Source organism: Rhinoderma darwinii, chromosome 10, assembly GCF_050947455.1.
Source record: "Rhinoderma darwinii isolate aRhiDar2 chromosome 10, aRhiDar2.hap1, whole genome shotgun sequence".
Classification (NCBI taxonomy): Eukaryota; Metazoa; Chordata; class Amphibia; order Anura; family Rhinodermatidae; genus Rhinoderma; species Rhinoderma darwinii.
In genome coordinates, this window is record NC_134696.1 from 19,387,817 (window position 1) to 19,407,304 (window position 19,488).

Sequence of the window (19,488 nt, forward strand, 5' to 3'; positions counted from 1 at the left end):
ATTTTCAAGAACTCTGCTTGCGGTCATTCAGTGGGAATATTGTTTACTTTCAGTGGATACAAATCTTTCCAGGTCATGTAATCGTTCATTCCAGTACGGTTAGGCTAAGGCCACACGGAGGGGAACTGACACGGCCACGGTGCGGCCAGTAACGGCGCCGGTGTCAAATAGCCCGATAATGGCCACGCATTGTAGTGGGTAGAACGGCCCTTTATAACCGCACGATATAGCAGGTTAAGGACTGTTCTACCCACAACAATGCACTGCCATTAACAGGCTATTTGAATAGGGTGCCGGCGCGGATGTTAGCCGCATCGTGGCCGGGTCAGTGCCGCTCTGTGTGGCCTTACCCTTATCAGATCTGTGTCTTGTAACGAGCCACGCACCTGTGAGTCATGGACATGACCAAGACCGACTTGTATCCACTGGAAGATCACAGTGAATGTTCCATTAAATGACAGTAAGCGGAGATCTTGAAAACCGTGAGGAATGGATACAGAAAAGTATATTGGAGCACTATAACTTTTCTTTATACAATGAATAAGATTTATTTTCTGAAACTGGACAACCCTTTTAAGCACTTTCAATAGTGTGAGTAGTACAGATTACCAGTGAAAGGAGGCAAGTACTTGAGAGACAGAGCAGACCATGGAAGGAGACAAGATAATGTCTATCCCGCCACAGCAGCCGCAGCCGCACGCCCCTCCGTGCATGGAGGATATTTAGATTGAAATCAGAGCCCATATCTTTTGTTTCAGGTCCATAAATCCGACCCAGATTTCTGTAAGCAAGATGTCTCCGGCTCCCTAAAGGTTTTAGTGCCGAGCATTGTGCTGGGGAAAAAGAATTGTGGAAAGTCATTGATTTAAATTAGACAATTTAGTCTATGACATTGGCGAGAAAATATGCTCTTCTTACAGCAACGGGACTGGAGGAAATCGCTCTTTTAGATGTTAAATCAAATTTTGCAATTTTTCCGGCAAATGAGGCATGCAAGCACATTATCAAAATCATGGCTTCCAAAATTAATCTGCCACTAAATAATTTATCATGCTGGTGATCTTATTGTAAATAGGCTGGAATGGAGATCACGTGGGGCCCCCGATCAACGCCTCATTGGCCGATATTCTTCACAATAAAGCACTTGCTTATCGGACTATGTGAAAGACAGGCAAACCATTAAAAAATAAAAAACACATTACTACAAAATCTTCATCTGCTTCTCTGCTTTCTGAACCGCAGTCCTTGGAAATACATTAGCGAGTTTAATGGAAGCCGCGTTATGTCTTGACTTTTTCTATTTGAGGTCAAAGTTGTAGGAAGGTTTTACTTCTGGCTGCTAGAGACCGCTACGAAGTACTACAAAGTTAGAAAACTTTATTGGGATGGTCTCAAGACATACAATGGCAGGAGAATAGTCAGGATACATGGGGGTTCTAGAGCTTAGGAGCCCCCTATTAGTAACAGCGCAGAGCCACCCACAAAGAGCGCTCTGACGGACATAGCCCATCCATGAATTACATTGTCCACCATTGATTAGAATGGCTGGCATGTAACACTACAAGTATGGTTGGATGCAGTTGATCGCTGGGCCGGCTTGACCAGTAAAAAAAAAAAAAAAAAAAAAGTATGGTCTACATAGGACAGCCCACTTTAAAGGGGTTGTTCAGGCATTTTTTTTATTGATGGCCTATCCTTAGGATACGCAGATCCTTAGGATAGGCCATCAATATTAGATCGGTGGGGGTCCAATTCCTGGCACCCCCACTGATCAGCTGAATGGGCCGTGGCGTTTGTCGCTGCGGCCTCTTCAGTGTTTACCGGGCACAGCGCTGTGCACTTCCGTAGCGGCAGTGACTGGAAATGCATCTCAGTCCATTCACTTAAATGGGACTGGAACTACAATCCCAGGCACAGCTACTATGGAAGTGTACGGCGCTTTGCCTGTAAACAAGGAAAAGTTTGCGGCGAGGAACGCCGCGGCCCCAATCAATCAGCTGATCGATGGGGATGGCAGGAGTCTGACCGCCTCCGATCTGATCTTCATGACCTATCCTGAGGCTCGGGGTATCCGAAGGATAGGCCATCAATAAAAATAAAAAAAATGCCTGGGCAACCCCTTTAAGGAGTTGTCCACCAGTTCTGCTTCTGGCCCTAAGTCAGACTACAAAAAATTCCATGAGATGACCCTGCATATAACCTAAATAACTATAACGGGCCTGTAAAAACCGTTACCCATGTGAATTCTTATCTGAAGACAGGGCTGTTTGTTATGTGAACCGTGATTTCAATTTTCATGTGCCATTGATCGGCACACGGCTTAGCCCTATTCAATGGGGCCATATCCGTGCGTGGCTACCAGACGCAGTTTCAACTTTCATAGACCAACCATAAACGGCATGTCGTACGGAAAACGGCCGTCTGAAATCACTAATGTATGGCCTGCTTCAGACCATCTTCATTTTTGTACTGTTTTATGTCGATGTATGAAAAAGTCAAATGTCCTGGAAAAAAAAAAAAAAAAAGCTTGTAGCCCTCTAAATATTTTAGTGCCCTTGCCGTGACGACTGCCGGAGATGTGCTGCCACAGCATTTGGGTGTTTGCGGAGACTGTGCATTTTTTAAAACCACTTAGCGGAGAGATGCTCTTGCTTCAAACCTTTAATAGGCCCTGACTGAAAAGGATCTTAACCCATATGTCAAAGGATCGCAACACAAGACTATTATATAATATTACAGCACATACAACTGTTCACAGGAATGATCTCAGGACATTCAGTATTACACAAGGCTGTGTCTATAGGCAAGAACACCCAGACACGAGATTACTGCGGTTATTGGAACATATACGTTATTTTGACTGAGCAAAACTGGAAGAATTTTTTTTAAAAAAAGTATTCAACATAATGCAAATAAAAATAAAAAAAATGAAAAACGGAGCGAAAAAAAACAAAAAGGCGTATTGGCTAAAAAATATAAAAAATCTTCAGCCCCCTTTCCTACAAAATACTAAAAAAAGAAAAAAGCCATCCAAAAATAAAAGTTAACTCTATTATTAAGAAAAATTTTATATTTAAAAATGGCCATAAAAACATAAAAAAAAAAAAAAAAAAAGCAGCAATTAAAACGACGATACTCATATTGGATCAGACTGGAGTGCTATAATCAATGCAAATAAATATAACCATACAGGAAGAAAAAAAGTCACAATATACAATATCCACCTTATCAGTCATATCATATACGTCTCATCAGATGACGGGACTGGATTCGACAAAACACATTTAAAAAAAAATATTACAAAAATAAAAAAAAATTGTTTCAAGACCAGCAACACATGACGAGCCTGTTCACCAGGGACTTGGAGACGACATATGAATGTCCCTTATCTAGAGGAAAGTCATCATATACAATTTCTGCGACCTTTCCAGGTCAAGGCTCCAGGATTCACACCAGTTTCCCCTGAGGTTCGTAAAGTCATGTGTCAATTTTACAAATGGATGCCACGGTCTCCGCGATCTTCCCCATTGCACCTTGTCACACAACTGGGACTTCCCAGAAGCCAGTGCACTGGATAATTCTCTCAACATCTCTTCGACATGAACAAGATTTTCTATTTCCTTATTCTGCAGGTAAAGCAGCCGTATAGTTGCTGGGTTTAGGCTCTGTTCACATCACGTTTCAACACCACGTTTGGCACATATGCTAAACGTATCCATAGGGCCCCATTGACCCGACGTATGTCCTTTTGGCATACTCTGGTAGTTATATGTTGGGAGTAGACTACGCTACTCCAACAGTATACTTCTGACATAAGGCTTCAACGTATGCCACTGTACAGCCATACATTGGCATATGGCACCTATTGGCCATATAGTGTTAAAAAAAAAAAAAAAGATACCGCGCAATATATATGTTTCTTTTGCGGTGGACCAAGTTATAGGAAAGTGCAGTCTGCAGCACTTTCCTATTCAGAAAAAAAAAAAAAAAAAAAGGAAGAAGAGGTATGCCATATACATGCCACCACAAAGGAGAGCAAAAAAGCTATTTTTGGCCTGCGTTGGGTAAATAGGGTCCTATGGCTACGTTTGGCACATGTGCTGGGAGCTCTCCCGACCATGTCTACATATCGCGATGTGAACAGAGCCTTAGTTAGTCTTTTCTCACAGTAGCAACCACCAGATTGACCTTCTACGTGCTAGAATCACGACCTTCAACCCAACTCAAGACATTCCTCGAAGACACCAGATACATAGAGAAACAATAACCGTCAGGGAATAATTAGCCGTCCCATGAAGGAAAAGTTGTGTTAAATACCTCGTTAGTGTTCCAACGATGCCTTTCTTTTGGTAAGCTTGAACATTTTGGTAGACATTCGAGCAGCTTCTTGGGTAGAAAGATCTTTACATGACTGCCGTTGCTGTTTCCATGATCATCTAATGAGAGAAAGCAAAAAGGGATGAAGAGTTTACAGACAAAATACACAGGGGGATGTTAAGAGACTGGCTTTACAGCATCGATAATGATGAAGCAGGTGATGTAATACACCAGAAACCCCCCACCCCACCTGAACAAGAAAGTATAACATGTTCTAAGTATCTGAAGGGACATTATAGAACGGTCTAATACCATAAAACTACAACTGTGTATACAAAGAAAAAAAAAAAATCTATGCAATTATCCTGCAGCGGACTCAATGTTTACCATGTGAGCAGGGAACGCAATGTGATTGACACCTCTGCCCTCAGATCCTGTAGTGCCACAGTCCTTTGTTGGACGATCACTACGCACAGCCTGCAGCGCAGTAGGACACCCTTCTCATTCATTCATAAATTTAAAAAAAAATAAAAAATAAAAATTGAAAAACTTATTTTTTCACTTATTAAAAAAAGTGGCAGGGGAAGGAAGGATGCAGAAAAAAAAAAAAAAAAAAAAAAAAGCATTCCTTACATCACTGATCTCTGCGTTCCAGCACCGCCGCTCCGGTCCTCCCCGCTGCCGTTTATAGCGATGACGATTGTAGACAGGCACGTCATCACTGCAGCCATGTCAATAAACAGCAGCGAGGAGGACCGGATAAATTGCGAACGCAAAAAGCATGGTCGTTGGCATAAGGCATTAGTCTGATCGGTTTTACTTTTAACCCTGCAATGGGCACAATGTCTGTGAGCAGTCCATTCGCAGTATACAGACTGCCATAAACCGTTCCGGGCCCCTACAGCCCAGTACTACCCGAGGTGAAGTGAATGGCGGTTTTACCATTGTGGTAATAACATTATATTAGACAACTGTTCACAAAACAAGTCTCTCAATCTAGAGCTTCTCGTTAATCTCCAGCTCTCTGTTAAAGGGGTCCCACACTTTAAAATAGTGGCCCATAGACAGGGGGCAACTTTGCTCTAAAATGCAGATGAATGGACTGAGTAGAGAGAGTAAACGGGAGTATAACCCCCAGCCACCCATTACATAACGCAGGAGGACGCCGTCTGTATCTTAACTACACTAACTACTCCAACACTTGATATTTAGAGACGTAAATCATCATAATTGCTTGTCGGGCAAAAAGAAGAAAAAAAAAAAGGCGAAATAACACAATTCCCAGAAAATGCCTAAAATACAAATATAATGGTTTTGATTACATTTTTTAATGGGACATTTATGTTGATGAAGTCTTTTAATAAACCCCGTTATACATTGGGAGTAATAATTTCCCTGGTTGCTCACGCTGCGGATACTTAGTAATAGAGGATACTCCGCCATTTATTTGTCCTTCTGTACTGAATTAAATAAAGAAGACGCAGTGAATAGAAAACGCAGCGACTGGGAGAAAAAAATGACCGTGACGCCTCCGAGCAGCGTATGGTCCGATCTTCAGACATTAGATTGGTTGTATGGACGTTATCCGGGGTCCACCGAAGACATATCTCTGTAGTTGGGGGTCCTCAGAAAGTCAACGTCTACAGGAGACCCAACCTCGACTCAATGGTTGCATAGAATAGAAGCCAAATGTGCTTATTATTGGAGAATTAGGATAGAACTTCTGGACCGGCTTTTATCAAATAGTTGCCGCCATCGACCACCACCAATAATATTATCCAGCCGTGTAGCGGAGCCATCCCTGTTCTAGTCGGACACAGAGGATAATTATATCCCAGCCCGCTCCATTAATAGAATCCAATTTCAATTTTTAATAGCTGCTGTCGACCGACCGCTATTCCTCCAAACCCCCATACACATGCAGGCTTGGCAGGGCAAGGGTGCATGTGTTCTGAATGGGGAGAGGGGGATAAGCGGCTGCCAGACAGCTCTCCCAGCGGCTTATATTCTCTAAGCACAAAGCATCAGGCATGTTGAAATCCTACATGTCCAATCCTTCCTTAAAATTAGTTGGTCGGCGGTATCTAATGTGTGTGGGGACCTTCCTACTGATTTGTATTCGCTCTCCAGCTGCATTGTGGGTCGTGTATTGTTCCCACCAGAAAGGGCAGCAGGCTGACTAATATAAGAAAACTACATCCCAGCATGCAATGCAGCATAATGAACTGCAATATAGGCTCTTAGGGGGTAGTTCACACAGCATCTTTTGATGCGGAGGCCGCGTTGGAATCAGCGCCAAGAAACATCCCAAACTCATTTCAAATGGGAGGCAGAGGCGGCTTTTGGCCACTCACGGACAAAAAAAAATAAAAAAAAATGGCATGCTGCTTTTTTTTTTTTTTTGTCAGTTTCCGCCTCTGACCTCTCAATGACAGCAGTGGGAGGCAGAAAAATCCCACGGCGCTCGTTTGGAGCGTGTGTTTTTTTTTTTGCGCTGTTTATGACTGCGGTCCTCACATTAGATTCATAGACTAAGAAAATAACGCTTACAAAAACGCTGGCATTTAGGAAATCTGCCTGCAAGTTCCTGAAGGAATTCTAACGCAGCTTTTTTTCTGCCAGATTAAAAAAACGCTGTGTGAACTACGCCTTAGACAGGTCGGTATAAGGCTGGTTTACATAGGCAGATTTCTGCCAAGAACAAGCGCCGATATAACAAGTCGATTGCTGTATTGGGACGAACAATCGTTAATATGATCGTGCGTCCGTCCCCCTACAGTTTGGATATGGTCAGCAGCACATACTGTTTACATGGGAGATGCGCTGCCGACAACAATGATTTTATAAGATGCCATAAGTCGATAAACGAGCATTTCTTCACTTGACCATTGGCCCAAGTAAATGGAACTTTAAGGTAGCAGCCTGCAGAATCCTGAAGGCAGCTTTGGATGTGACTGGAGGAGATGCCATGATGTAACTCAATGATATGGATCCTACAAAAAAAAGGCTTATAACACGTGGCAAAGAAACGTTAGACGAATGCAACAGTATATGAATTCAATTGCTCATGTCTAGCGGCACACTTCAAAAGTTCCCCCTCCATCATGGTGTGAACAGAGCCTACAGCTGCATTGTGGGACATGTATTGTACAGACCAGACACTGGACAGGAGTTTGACATAGAAAAATATATATATATATATCTCCCAGGATGCAAGGCAGAATAATTCGCTGAAACACTGGCTCTCAACTAAGCGAATTCCAAGTAGCGGCCAGTAGAATAGTGAATACAGCTTTGGATGTGAGTGGAGAAGAAGTCATGAGGACTCCAGATCAGTACCAGATAAAGCGATGTATTTGTGAAGTTACATGTAGATAATGATATTCCCCAGCATGCAGGAGTACAGAGAAGAACACAAAGTCTACTGAATCTTTAGGAAGAAACATAACTGGAAGGAAATGCTTCACGAGCCGGAATACAATTATATTGAAACCCGAGTCCTACAAAAACACAGGAGTTCTGCAGTAAATGACAGTCGCCCATATTAACTCCGGGGTTAAATTGAGCTGCAGCCCACAAGTCCTCGAATCGCAGAGTTTGGGCCATAAAAAAAAAAAAAAAATCATTATGTTTTCAGGCCGATATTTACATCTAAAAATAGAGGAGTTGGACTTTTATTTAGCCGGGAAATCTCAGGCAGGAGAAACCTCCGAGACCCCACATTAATTACAAACAATATGAAATCCTGGTAATTTTATGGCTTTCTTCATGCTCTCTGCACTTTATATTCCCCAAGGAGCCAACATGGATCATAAAATTTTACTGCGCACCACACCAAATCAAAAATGATCTTTGTCATCCACAAGTCTTTTTTGTAAGTTTTCATATCCTCCGAGACTTCCAGACTGTATATCTGAGCTTAACTGTAAAGGCAATGGATATCCACAAGCTACATCAAATGACCAAGTAAAGACCGGAGGCTTCTGTGAACATTACCGTTACCAAGGAGAAAAATGCAAAAGAAAAAAAAATGTAATATAAAAATCTAATAAATAAAAAAAAGAATAAGAAAAACGGAAAGGTTTAAAGCAGCCAAAGTCAGACCAGTGTTTGTAGGGACACGTATGGAGCTCTCCCTTAGGCACTACTGGAAAATACTTAAAAGGGGTTGTCCGGGCACAGACAACTGATGACCTATCCACAGGATGGGTCATCAGTATATGATCGGTGGGGGTCCGACACACAGACCCCGCACCGATCAGCTCCTCCGGGTGCCGGATGTTATGCAGGGTATGCAGTATTCGAAGCCAGAAGCAGATGGCTCCGTAAATTGCATAGCGCCGTGCTGCAGAACAGCAACTCTGCTCCTATTCACTTGAATAGGAGCAGAGCTGCAGTATTGCAGCTCGGCCGCTATTCTGACCGGAGCTAACTGCTTCCGGCATGGACGTCTGGGATCCAGCTGTCAGACCGCCACCAATTATATACTGATGGGCTATCCTGTGGATAGGTCATCAGTTGTCTGTGCCTGGACAGCCCCTTTAAAAGGGGTGGTCCATTTTGGACAATCCCTTTTTAGTTAGAAGGGTCCCCTAATAAATGATCACAGAACGTCCTGCTGCTGGGATCCCCAATGATCAGCTGTTATCTGTGGAGCAACAAGCAGCAAGTGTTCAATTACCCTGCAGCGCCACCAAAGGGGAAATGAAGCACTACACCGTTCTCATTGAAATCAATGGGCTGTCCGTGTAATGCATAGATGTGCTGGGTCCTCCAGAGCGAGACGCTCTTTGTAGCCACTCTACTCTCTGGCTAATAAATGGGAATCCCAAATGAGGGCATACCACACAAGCTGAAAACGTTATTTATAGAGCAGACTATTCCTTAAAGAGACTCTGTCACCACATTATAAGTGCCCTATCTCCTACATAATGTGATCGGCGCTGTAACGTAGAGAAGTGTTTTTTATTTTGAAAGTGTCTTGAGAGTGAATAGACATTGCATCCAGCCAGGATGCGAGGTCTAATCACACTCCCGACACTTCGGCAAAGTTTCTGAGAATGACAGCACAGCGTGATCTCGCGAGATCACGCCGTGCTGTGTGAGTAAGTTCCATACAAACTTTACCAAAGTGTTGGGAGTGATGAATAGACATCGCGTCCTGGCTGGAGGGGACGTCTATTCACTCTCAAGACACTTATATAAAGTTAATGTGGGTGTATGTGACAGCACAGCGTGATCCCACGAGATCACGCTGTGCAGTGAATACAAAGGGACATGAATGGAGAGAAGTGTATGACGCGGATTGGTTTCTTCAGCTCTTCTGTTGCGGGTTTTCCCATTGAATTCAATGGGGTGCTTAAACCCGCAACAAAAGTGTGTGTTTTGTGATATTTGCGGCGGGAAACCGCGATTCCGCTGCAAAAAGAACAAGAAAATATATATAAAGTTATACTTACCCAGAGTTGACTGCTTCTTCTCCAGTCTGGCCTCCCTGGATGACGTTGCAGGCCATGTGATTGCTGCAGCCAATCACAGGCTGCAGCGGACGCATAGCCTGCAACTTCATCCAGAGAGGCCGGAGGGAGGGGGTAAGTTTGTGTGATAATTTATGCAGCGGAATTCACGCCCGAAAAAACGCACCACAAAGTTGTGCCGGAGTTGGGACGGCATTCCCTGCGGTGTTCAGGGAGGATACGCTGAGCAGCTTGACGTATCTGCTCTGAACATGCGGTGTGTGCCCGTACCCTTATAGGAAAAACTAGTCAATAAAAATGGCCAATTGTAAATGGTTCGTGCGTGTTCCTCATCTGTACAATACGAAGTGTTTGCTCTTCCTGTATTCACTGGTATAACACTACCCACTTGATTTGTTTTCTCCACGACACAGATTTTCCCGCACCACCAAACCGGATGTCACAAAAATCCTCTAAAGCTAAATACAGTTTGACATTTATGGCATATCACTAGGATTAGGTTTCCAGTTTTATGCAAATGGTTCTTAATCATTGTAGAATGCAAACGTCTGCAACTTTCTACTTTACCTTTCAATATTTCACCTGTTTAAAGACCTACGCTTGCTGTCAGCGAATGGGAAAAATCTTCTTACGTACCGAGGCTGAAAATACAGACTCAATATTTCTCACAAATGCATTCCATGTAGGCAATCCCCTGTGAGCTAAACACATCTGCAGCACAAATCAATCTCTTGTCCTGATTTGTGACAATGTGTCAGTGCAGGTAAAATGTATTAGGGCCTGTTCACATCCGTTCATCGGTTCCATTCGACCTTTCCGTCGGAGGAGCCACTGAACAGAAAGCCAAACGGAAACCATAGCTTCCATTTGCATTACCATTGATTTTGATGGTAACGCTTCCATTGCCGTTGGTTTCCATTTCATAAAGTTTCACATTTTTTTGTGGACACAATAGCGTAGTCGACTACGCTATTGTTTCTGCAAAAAAAAACAAAAACTGAAACTTTACGGAACGGAAACGAACGGCAATGGAGGCGTTACCATCGAAATCAATGGTAATGCAAATGGAAGCTATGGTTTCCATTTATCGGTTCCTCTGATGGAAAAGTCGAACAGAACCGATGAACGGAAGCCCGACGCGGATGTGAACACACCCTTAGCCAGAACGCCAGACTGTCTAGCTCAAAGAGGATTGTCTTCACTTGACAAAATTGTAGCAAACCCTCAGCTGTGAGAAGTATGAGGGGCTGTTCACATCGGTGTTGGTGACTCCCTTAGGGGCCTCTGTCACAGATCCAGCTGAAAATAATAGCACAGAATGTTGCGCTTTTGTTTCTGGTAAAACCACAGATACCCCAACTTAAACCCTATGGAACCCATTAAAGTCAATGGGTTCCATTGGCCGCCAGTGGTGTCCCTGGTGCAACGGAACCGGTGCTAACTGTTACTCCCTTGTTCTGCTCCTCTGACGAAGCAGGACATTGGAATGGCGAGCGCAGGTGTGAACCTTAGGTCCATACTAGTTGCTCTCAGCTCCAATCCCTCTGAACCCGGCTTCTTGCTAACCTACAGATAGTAGAAGATGGAAGGGAGTAACACATGACTGTAGGGTCAGACTACACAGGGTTTGCTTGTAGTCTGTTACCTAGGACACACAAATCTGCATAGAAGCTCTATACAAAAAAAAAAAGGTAGGAGAAATTAGAACAGGCTTTTCAAAGTTTCTTCACTTTGTTTAAGGCTACATTCAGACAGACAACCTCAGACGTGAAAAACTGCAGTTTTTTCATGTCTGAGGTTCACCCGTGCGGGACGCGTTGTCACGGTTCCCCCATAGACTAGAGTCTATGGGGGGGGATTCGTGACACACAGGAAAATAGGACATGTCCTATTTTTTCACAGACCCTTCACAAGCTCCGTTGAATCAACGGTTGTGTGAACGGCCCCATTGAAGTACATTAGTCCATGTGAAGGCTGTTGTTTTAACGGCCGTCACACGGACGAGATACACGCTCGTCTGAATGAGCCCTAACTTGAGAGCGAGCAAGAGAGAGAGCAAGCAAGAGAGCTAGATAGAGTACGCTAGAGTCCGCAAGCGAGAGGTCTAGATAGAGCGCTAGATAAAGAGCGAGAGATAATAGAGAGCGAAAAACCTACACAGAGAATGAGAGTGAGCAAGTGAGAGATCTACATAGAGTGTGTGCTAGATAGAGCGTCACCCACTCTCCGGTTCTTATCCCTCACCCTCTCGCGCTACTACATAAAATCCACTACATTTAGTCATTTACCTCTAGGACTCAAAGTTGTTTTTTTTATGTCGTCCGTAGCAAGATTCTTCAATATGAAGTTTATAAAAATCCCTCCTGGCAAAACTCTAGTCTCACGGGAGCTTCTCTTTGAAAGCCATCACCTTCCTGAACAGCGAGCCGTCACTAGATCTGCCATTTTGGCGTTTTCTCCAGCATTCAACAAGATAATTGCATAATTACTCTGGTATCTAACACACAAAGCAGCGTGACCTTTCTGATGATGCATGGCAATAGCACAAAGGAATTTATCTCCCCCCTCTCTCTTTTTCAAGGCAATTATTTCCTCCACAATAAAAAATCCCAAGACCTAAGAAAGCCAAATCATGACAGAGGAGGCTCCTCTCAGCCACCGCGGTCCGCAGCAGACGTGAATCCCCCCTATCCGGCCTGTAAACACACGTTCTAATGAGAGAGAGATACGAAACGGGGGAGAATAAGGCGCTGCTCTCGCTGCAAACTACTGTGCACTGGTATATACGTCCTGATAGCAATATACAGCTACACTAAGTCAAATCTGGTCTCATCTGCTGTACAGGAACAAATACCATCTATTGTCCCCTGTTATCAGCCATTTAACTCTGGGAAGATGCTAAAGGGCCTTTTGCATGGGCCAATGATCGGGCAAACGAGCTTTCATATGAATGCTCCCGGTCTAAACAGGGCAACGATCAACCGATGAACAGGCAAATGCACGTTCATCGGCGGATCTGCTTGTTTATGCCGCCAATGAAATGGTCGCTAGTCGCCAGGACATCTCCCTGAGTAAACAGGGAGATGTGCTGCCGACATGACGGAAAAGTAGTAGCTATCTATGATCGCCACTCGTTTTCACAGCCCATATCGGTCCTTTCACCCTAAGGCTGGTTTAACACACCCTATTTACGGAAGTAATTCGGGCGTTTTAGCCTAGAATTAAGTCCGAAAATACGGCTCCAAAACGTCGGCAAACATCTGCCCATTCATTTGAATGGGTTTTACGATGTTCTGTGCCGACATTCATTTTTTTTACGCGCCGCTGTCAAAAGACGGCGCGTAAAAAAGATGCCCGCATCAAAGAAGTGCCTGTCACTTCTTCAGACGTAAATGGAGCCGTTTTCCATGGACTCCATTGAAAACCAGCTCCAATTACGTCCGTAATGGACGCAGCGAAAAGCGCCTGCAACATGCCATTACGTCTGAAATTCCGGAGCGGTTTTCTCCTGAAAACAGCCCCGTAATTTCAGCCGTAACGGAGGCTGCCGTGTGAACATACCCTAACTCTACAGGTCTCTAATAGGAGAAGAGAAAAAGTCCAGATAAATCCAAGCATTGACTATATGCACTGCACTTTTATAACTTGCTAACTTTAGGTCAATGGCTTGTTCACATGTAACGGAATTGCTGCAGAAAATATCTGCAGCAATTACGCAGAAACTAGCAGAAATTCCGCCACCACTTCCTGCGTTTTTTTACTGCAGAATATGGTGCGTATTTTGCTGTGTTTTTCACAATATTGGGGGATGGTGACGTCTACTCTGAAAAGCGCAGCAATTCAGTCACTTTCCGCAGCAGGAATTGACAAGCTGCGATCCAAAAAAATACGCACCGCAGGTCAATTTTTTTGCTGTAGATGAATAGTTTCATATTTTGTAATTGAACGCAGCGGTACAAAACCACCTATAAGGGTAGAAAACTCAATGTGGTCAACTTGCGTTGGTAACTGTGGATTTCCTCCAATCATTTTATGGGCTGAGACGCATGATGGACATTCTGATGTGGAAACGCTTTGAAATACCGTGGGTCAGCTGACTAGTACCCGGCAAATCATAAGGACTTTTGCCAGAAAAATCTCTATAACCGCGTGACAACCGCAAAACAACTGCTCTAAAAAAAATGCATTGCAAAACCGCATGTACTTTCAGCAAAAAAAAGATGCAGTGTGACCGCACCGTGTGAATATACCCTGGCAGCTGTTAGTGTGAAGTCAATGGGGAAATACATCCACAGTTGTGATCAGTGGGGGTCCAGGCAGTGGGGACCCCCAGCAATCACATTTCTCAGCTATCCGTTGAATAGGTGATTATTGTTTTAAGTGAGACAAAAACCCCTTTAAATGGCCGATAACAGAACAATAACTTGAATCCAACTGCAGAGCAAAAATGTAGAAAAGAGGGTCTTCAAGTTCAGTGCGTTTACAAACGAAATCCCATTGGGAGTATTCACACGAGCAGGTTTTATGCAACCGTTATTGCAACAAAGAAAAAAGCACGCAGTTGTACCTAAACTGTCACTAAAACTGCTGCTGTGATTAAAGCCTTAGTGAAATCTTCGTCATCAGTCGGTTATTTTCAATATTAGACACATGTACGATCATAAATCAGACTTTGTGGATTCATGTATTAACTATTGCACGGCATGAAACACACCAAAAAAGATGGCGCTCAAAACACGTCGTGTTCATGAATATATTTAGGCCATTGGCTCTGATATATAAAAAGTCACATTATTTATGAATTTAAAGGAACACTCCCTGTGCTCGAGATGGGGGGGGGGGGGGGCTGGCAGTGGGACCCCGGAAAAACATTTCCGTACCACTCTACCCGATCCCCTGGGACATCTATGGACGGTTTGCGCTTAGAAAGCCATGACATTTCTGAAAGTGACGCTCCTTCATCCGGAGCACGCAAATTCTATATATCTGCTACACACAAGATTTTCAGTGCTTGTGTCCTACGACGGCGCAGCATTTTGCGGAACGCAACAAAATCGAAAAACAACGCATATATTCAAGACTATGCACACCCCCCCCCGCCCCCCCCTAACAAATCAGTACAAGAGACGAGCCGTCTGCCCGGCATTAAACAATCCAGTGTGCGATTTTCCGATCTGTTCCTAAAACTGAAACATTTAAGAGATAATTAACGAAACACTAAAATAGATATTTATCTGTGCGGATGGTTCCGATACAGGGCGATGTATAAATAATTGATATTAATGTGGAGCGGGCAGGACTGACACACACGGAGGCTGATGACTGAGAAAAGGGATTCCCTGCTTTACATTCAGCACCTTGGACAGCGACCAGGAAAATCTCCACACAGGGCTCTATGGAGAGAGAGACAGAGAGAGGGGGGACAGGTCTCCAACCAGCTGCAAAACTACAACTCCCAGCATGCCCTAACAGCCACAGGCTCTCAGGGCACGCTGGGAACTGTAGTTTTGCAACAGCTAAAGAGAAAACAGGTTAGAGACGCCACTTCCATAGGCAAGAATACTACAGAATATGAGGTCACTACCACTTCCTTGAGGGAGATCTGGATAAAATTTAACTATTATCTCCCCTTACCCCACGTCATATAGAATAATACAATGTATAGCAAGACAGGGGAACTGACAGTAGTAGCCGTCCACCTCAGGATGTGCTCGATGATGATCTCTGCCCGCCAAGGGGGTCCTATACAATGCCCCACCACCCGAGTGCCAGGACGCAAGCAATGGTGCCTTCACATTACACTATCAAATGCAAAGGATGTATACAGCCGCTGCCACCTCACGCGTTTCTGTCTCCAGGTAAGAGGTGGGGGGAGGGGTAGCTATGCGATTCAATGGTCCAGACAGCCAACAAAGCTGGGAACAAATGAAAGCGTTAGGTGAGACGATTGCCGCAATGTCTAATCCGAAACGCGTTTGGGGACAGTCTGGGAAGTTTGCGCCCGACATTTCAGTGCTCAGAAACCTAAGATTTTCATACTTTTCCCATCTGTGGAATCCCGCAACATATGATCAAATGTACCAAATGATTATTATTATTTTGCCAGCTAGCGGTCCTGCCGTTCAATTTTCCTGCGTAGTCACCACCTCATTTATTTACAAGGCGTGTGAGGAGAACCTACTGACGTCAACATGTAGCAAAGCTGAATCTTAACTCTTTCTTACGCACGCCGAGGTGATGCAGTAGGTTCACCTGCATTCCTGAGGAAGAGAGAAAAAAAAAAAAAGAAGCCCATCGTGGTGTTGACAAACTCAGCTCTGCTACATCGCCAGTATAGGCCAACGTATTCCAGGGCTCAACGCTCCGGTCCATGCTCCTGTGATCTAGACCGCTGACTCGTTTTCAGCCGTGCAGTCTACCTCAATCTGCATGTTAAATTATTTACTAATTATCGTAGATACGTGTATATATAGAGAACGCTCTTGATGGCTCGGCGTTAACGCGGTGATTTCAGTAAACGCTCGGCTGAAGTCCAGATCCATAACTACACAAGCTAAACGAATGCAACAAGAGGGAGCACTGCGTCCTTAAACAAACTGGGGATGTTTGGCAAAAAAAAAAAGGATATAAAATAACAAAAAAAAAGACAAATAAAATAGAAATAAAAAATAAACAAAAATGAATAGTAAACAAACAAACAATTCTGATACAACACATCGCAGTACTTTACTACCAATGTCCAAGTGCTCCCCAAACATCACCACACGAGAAATACCACATCCGTATATACGAGAGCCCGTCGATACTAGATCACATGTCGGGGAGAAAAAAATCGAATGTGCCAATTAAAATATACTTTGCGATATCTGAAGTTAAAATGCAAATGTGCCATTTTTCTGGAGAAAAAAAAAAAAAAAAGCATTTGGGGGGAAAAAAACATAATCAGCGTGTCTACGGTGTTGGCGTCTTGATAGTGCATCACTACCCCCTTGTGGATTTGAGATATATTGTTGCCTCCGCTTATCGAATTATCTCTTATTTTTATTGTGCTCTTTAAAAAAAAGACGCTTCCCATTTATTAAACGTGTGAGGGAACGTTAACGCCGTCGGGCAAGAGAGGCGGCCGGAGTCCAGAACAGAAATCCACGCATGCAGAAAAACGGACATAAAAAGCTAAATAAACGACGTAAAACGCGTAGCCGTAAAAAAAAAAAAAAGAGAGAGAAATTCTATAATAAACACATTTAGGAAATCCGGCTACAATGTCGCGATCGGCTGTCGTAGAATGAAACCCCTATAGTGAGTGGATGGGGAGCCGGACGGGGGATCTTGTTTAGGCTCCTCATCGATAGACAATACAAAAGGGGCAGGTGATCGGTTTATGGCGACGTAAAAAAGAAAAAAAAAATCTATCTATAAATTTTATAACGATGGGCTATATATAGGGGATGGTCGACGAGCCGTAACGGCCGGAGCGGAGCAGTTCAGGAAGATTCTGCAGTAAATCGCACCAGTCTGGAGATGCCATGTGCTGCTGTTTTGCAGCGTGTAGTAAACTTGATGATCATTTTGTGGAAAGTTTGCTGGATTATCGGAGAACGCTGCTCCTGATCTAAGCAGCTGACATCCATCCACCCCTCCCCCTCATACCATGCAGCCACCACATGCCCTGCCAAGGATGAGCTCGTATGAAATGCCCCCAAGAAATAAAAACACACAATACAAATGAATGACAACCCCTCATCATGCCAAGATCGTAGCCTCCGAGCAGGCGGGCGACCATTTACCATACTTTCCAGGTGTCTGGCGGCGACTCTGGTGGCTTAAAGGTCCTTCCACGAGGTTATTCATTGACATGACGAAGAAGAACAGATGACGAGGGTGATGGTGGTCGTCCAAGGAGCCAATATCAGATACACCACGATAAGAAGCACCAGCCGAGGAAACATGCCAGGGGTCCCCTCCCCCCCGTGTTATAGAAGGAGGTAAATAGGACGAGAAGACGGATAGAAGAAGGGGGTTCACAAGGAACGCCCGAGTCGTGGGGTGAGGTAGAAGACCAGGGGGGGTGGGAAATTAGGAGATGGGGAGGTAAGGAGTTAAATAGGGGGCTACCAAATACAAGGGGTCTTAGAGAAGACACTATGGGACAGGGGGGTATGGGGAGGGCTACAGACCTCTGGCATAAGGAGTCAGGGAAGTTTTGGGGTGAGAGATAAAACGAAGACGGGCGACCAAGCCGGTGATGCTCGGAGGTGACCCGTTGGAGGCGCCCGTCACCCCACAATGTTGGCAGACCCCTCTAGGATTAAGATGGAGACCACAAAAGCAAGGAAGAAGGTGATGATGTTGCTGCTGCTTGGAGAGGGTGATGCCAAGAGCTGACCCCTGGGTGACCCAGGCAGCTATCACCCCAAGATGTTGACAGCCCCCCTCTGTTTGGGCTGGAGACCCCGTGCTTGTAGTATAATGGGGGGGTGACAGCACCAGCTCCCCCCCAGCCTCCTGCTCCTCAATGTGTCCAAGTGTGAGGGGAGCGGTGTCAGTAAAGTGTGCCCACTCCTCCTGCTGCTGCCGCTGCCTCCTCACACACAGCCCTCCCCTTCTCCTCCCAACCGCCTCTCCTCACCTCACACCCGCCCGTCTCCTCACAGCCCTCCCGGCTCCTTCAACTCTCACACACACATCCCCTCCCCTCTGAACATCCCACGGGCTTGGAAAGCACAGCGATCCCCACACAAAGTGTAACGTTCCGCGCTCTTTACCTTCCGGCTTGTTCTCGGCAGCCATTTCCCCTCTGCGCGCCACATCCTCTCCTCCTCGCCACCGGTAACAACCAAAGCGCGCTCCCGCGGCCGGACAGAATGGGCGGAGCCGGGGTTGTCCCAGTCACGCCCACCTCTACCTCGTTCCTAAAGCCGTGACGTCAATCATATTAATTGACCGTACCAGGGACCAATGAACGGTCTAGTTTTCTGAACCACTGCCACGGAGGGGCGGGCAGCTTTACGTCACGGACCGTGTTGACTCTTCAAACTACGCCTTCGCCATAGTGCCCTTCGGCCACGCCCTCATGAAAGAATTTGACTGGCTGAGGATAGGTACGCCTATTCAACCCCTAAACAAATATTATGATTGGTCGGCGTGTAACGGAGCTCGCGAGTTTTAACCAATAGCGGGTGGAGAGCGCCAGCAAAGCGATAAGGATTGGATAATGAAGGATAAGAGGCGGAGGATAGGCGGAACCGAAAGGAAGTCGGCGACCAACTGTGGTGCGGGACGGGTCCTGTCGGGGCTGGGGAGCTGTCATGGCCGCGCCCTCTTCTGGAGCTGTCACACGTGAAACGCTGCGAGGTCGGACTGTCCCCGGTCAGAGGACATGTTCGCCGGCGTGCCGTCCTGACTGCTGGTGGGGGGAGCGGCGGATGTAAGACGCGCACTTTAATTCACAGTGAATTCCATGTCCTGTCAGAGCCCAGACAGCGAGTGTGACGATCCCCCCGCCCCGTCTCCTCTCCCGGCCTGGCCGTTCACGTGTGTGTCACCGGCACAGTACACTGTAGGCAGCAGGGGGCATGCAGCGGCGTCTCTGTAACCTTAGAAACCGCCGCGCTGCTCCCTGTGTGCGGCTCGTCCTGCGGCCGGGAAACTCGCGGAGATAACCGTCATCATAGTACCGTGATCGAGACGGAAC

General features: G+C 45.2%; 1 protein-coding gene across 7 annotated transcripts in view; it reads right to left on the reverse strand.

The window, feature by feature from the left end:
* CAMTA1 (calmodulin binding transcription activator 1) overlaps positions 1–19,281 on the reverse strand; it is a 1,213,376-nt gene extending 1,194,095 nt beyond the window's left edge. For 4 of the 7 annotated variants that reach the window (XM_075839424.1, XM_075839426.1, XM_075839425.1 and 1 more), the window contains exons 1-2: positions 17,582–18,372; positions 4,318–4,436 (exon numbers count right to left, since the gene is read on the reverse strand). In XM_075839424.1, the coding sequence (XP_075695539.1) occupies positions 4,318–4,436; positions 17,582–17,651 (189 nt within the window). In that variant the 5' untranslated portion in view covers positions 17,652–18,372. Of the gene's footprint in view, positions 1–4,317; positions 4,437–17,581; positions 18,374–18,559 lie in introns of those variants that run through there. The other 3 variants (XM_075839422.1, XM_075839421.1, XM_075839423.1) reach the window with 2 other exon arrangements.
* Between the last annotated feature and the right edge of the window lie 207 nt (positions 19,282–19,488).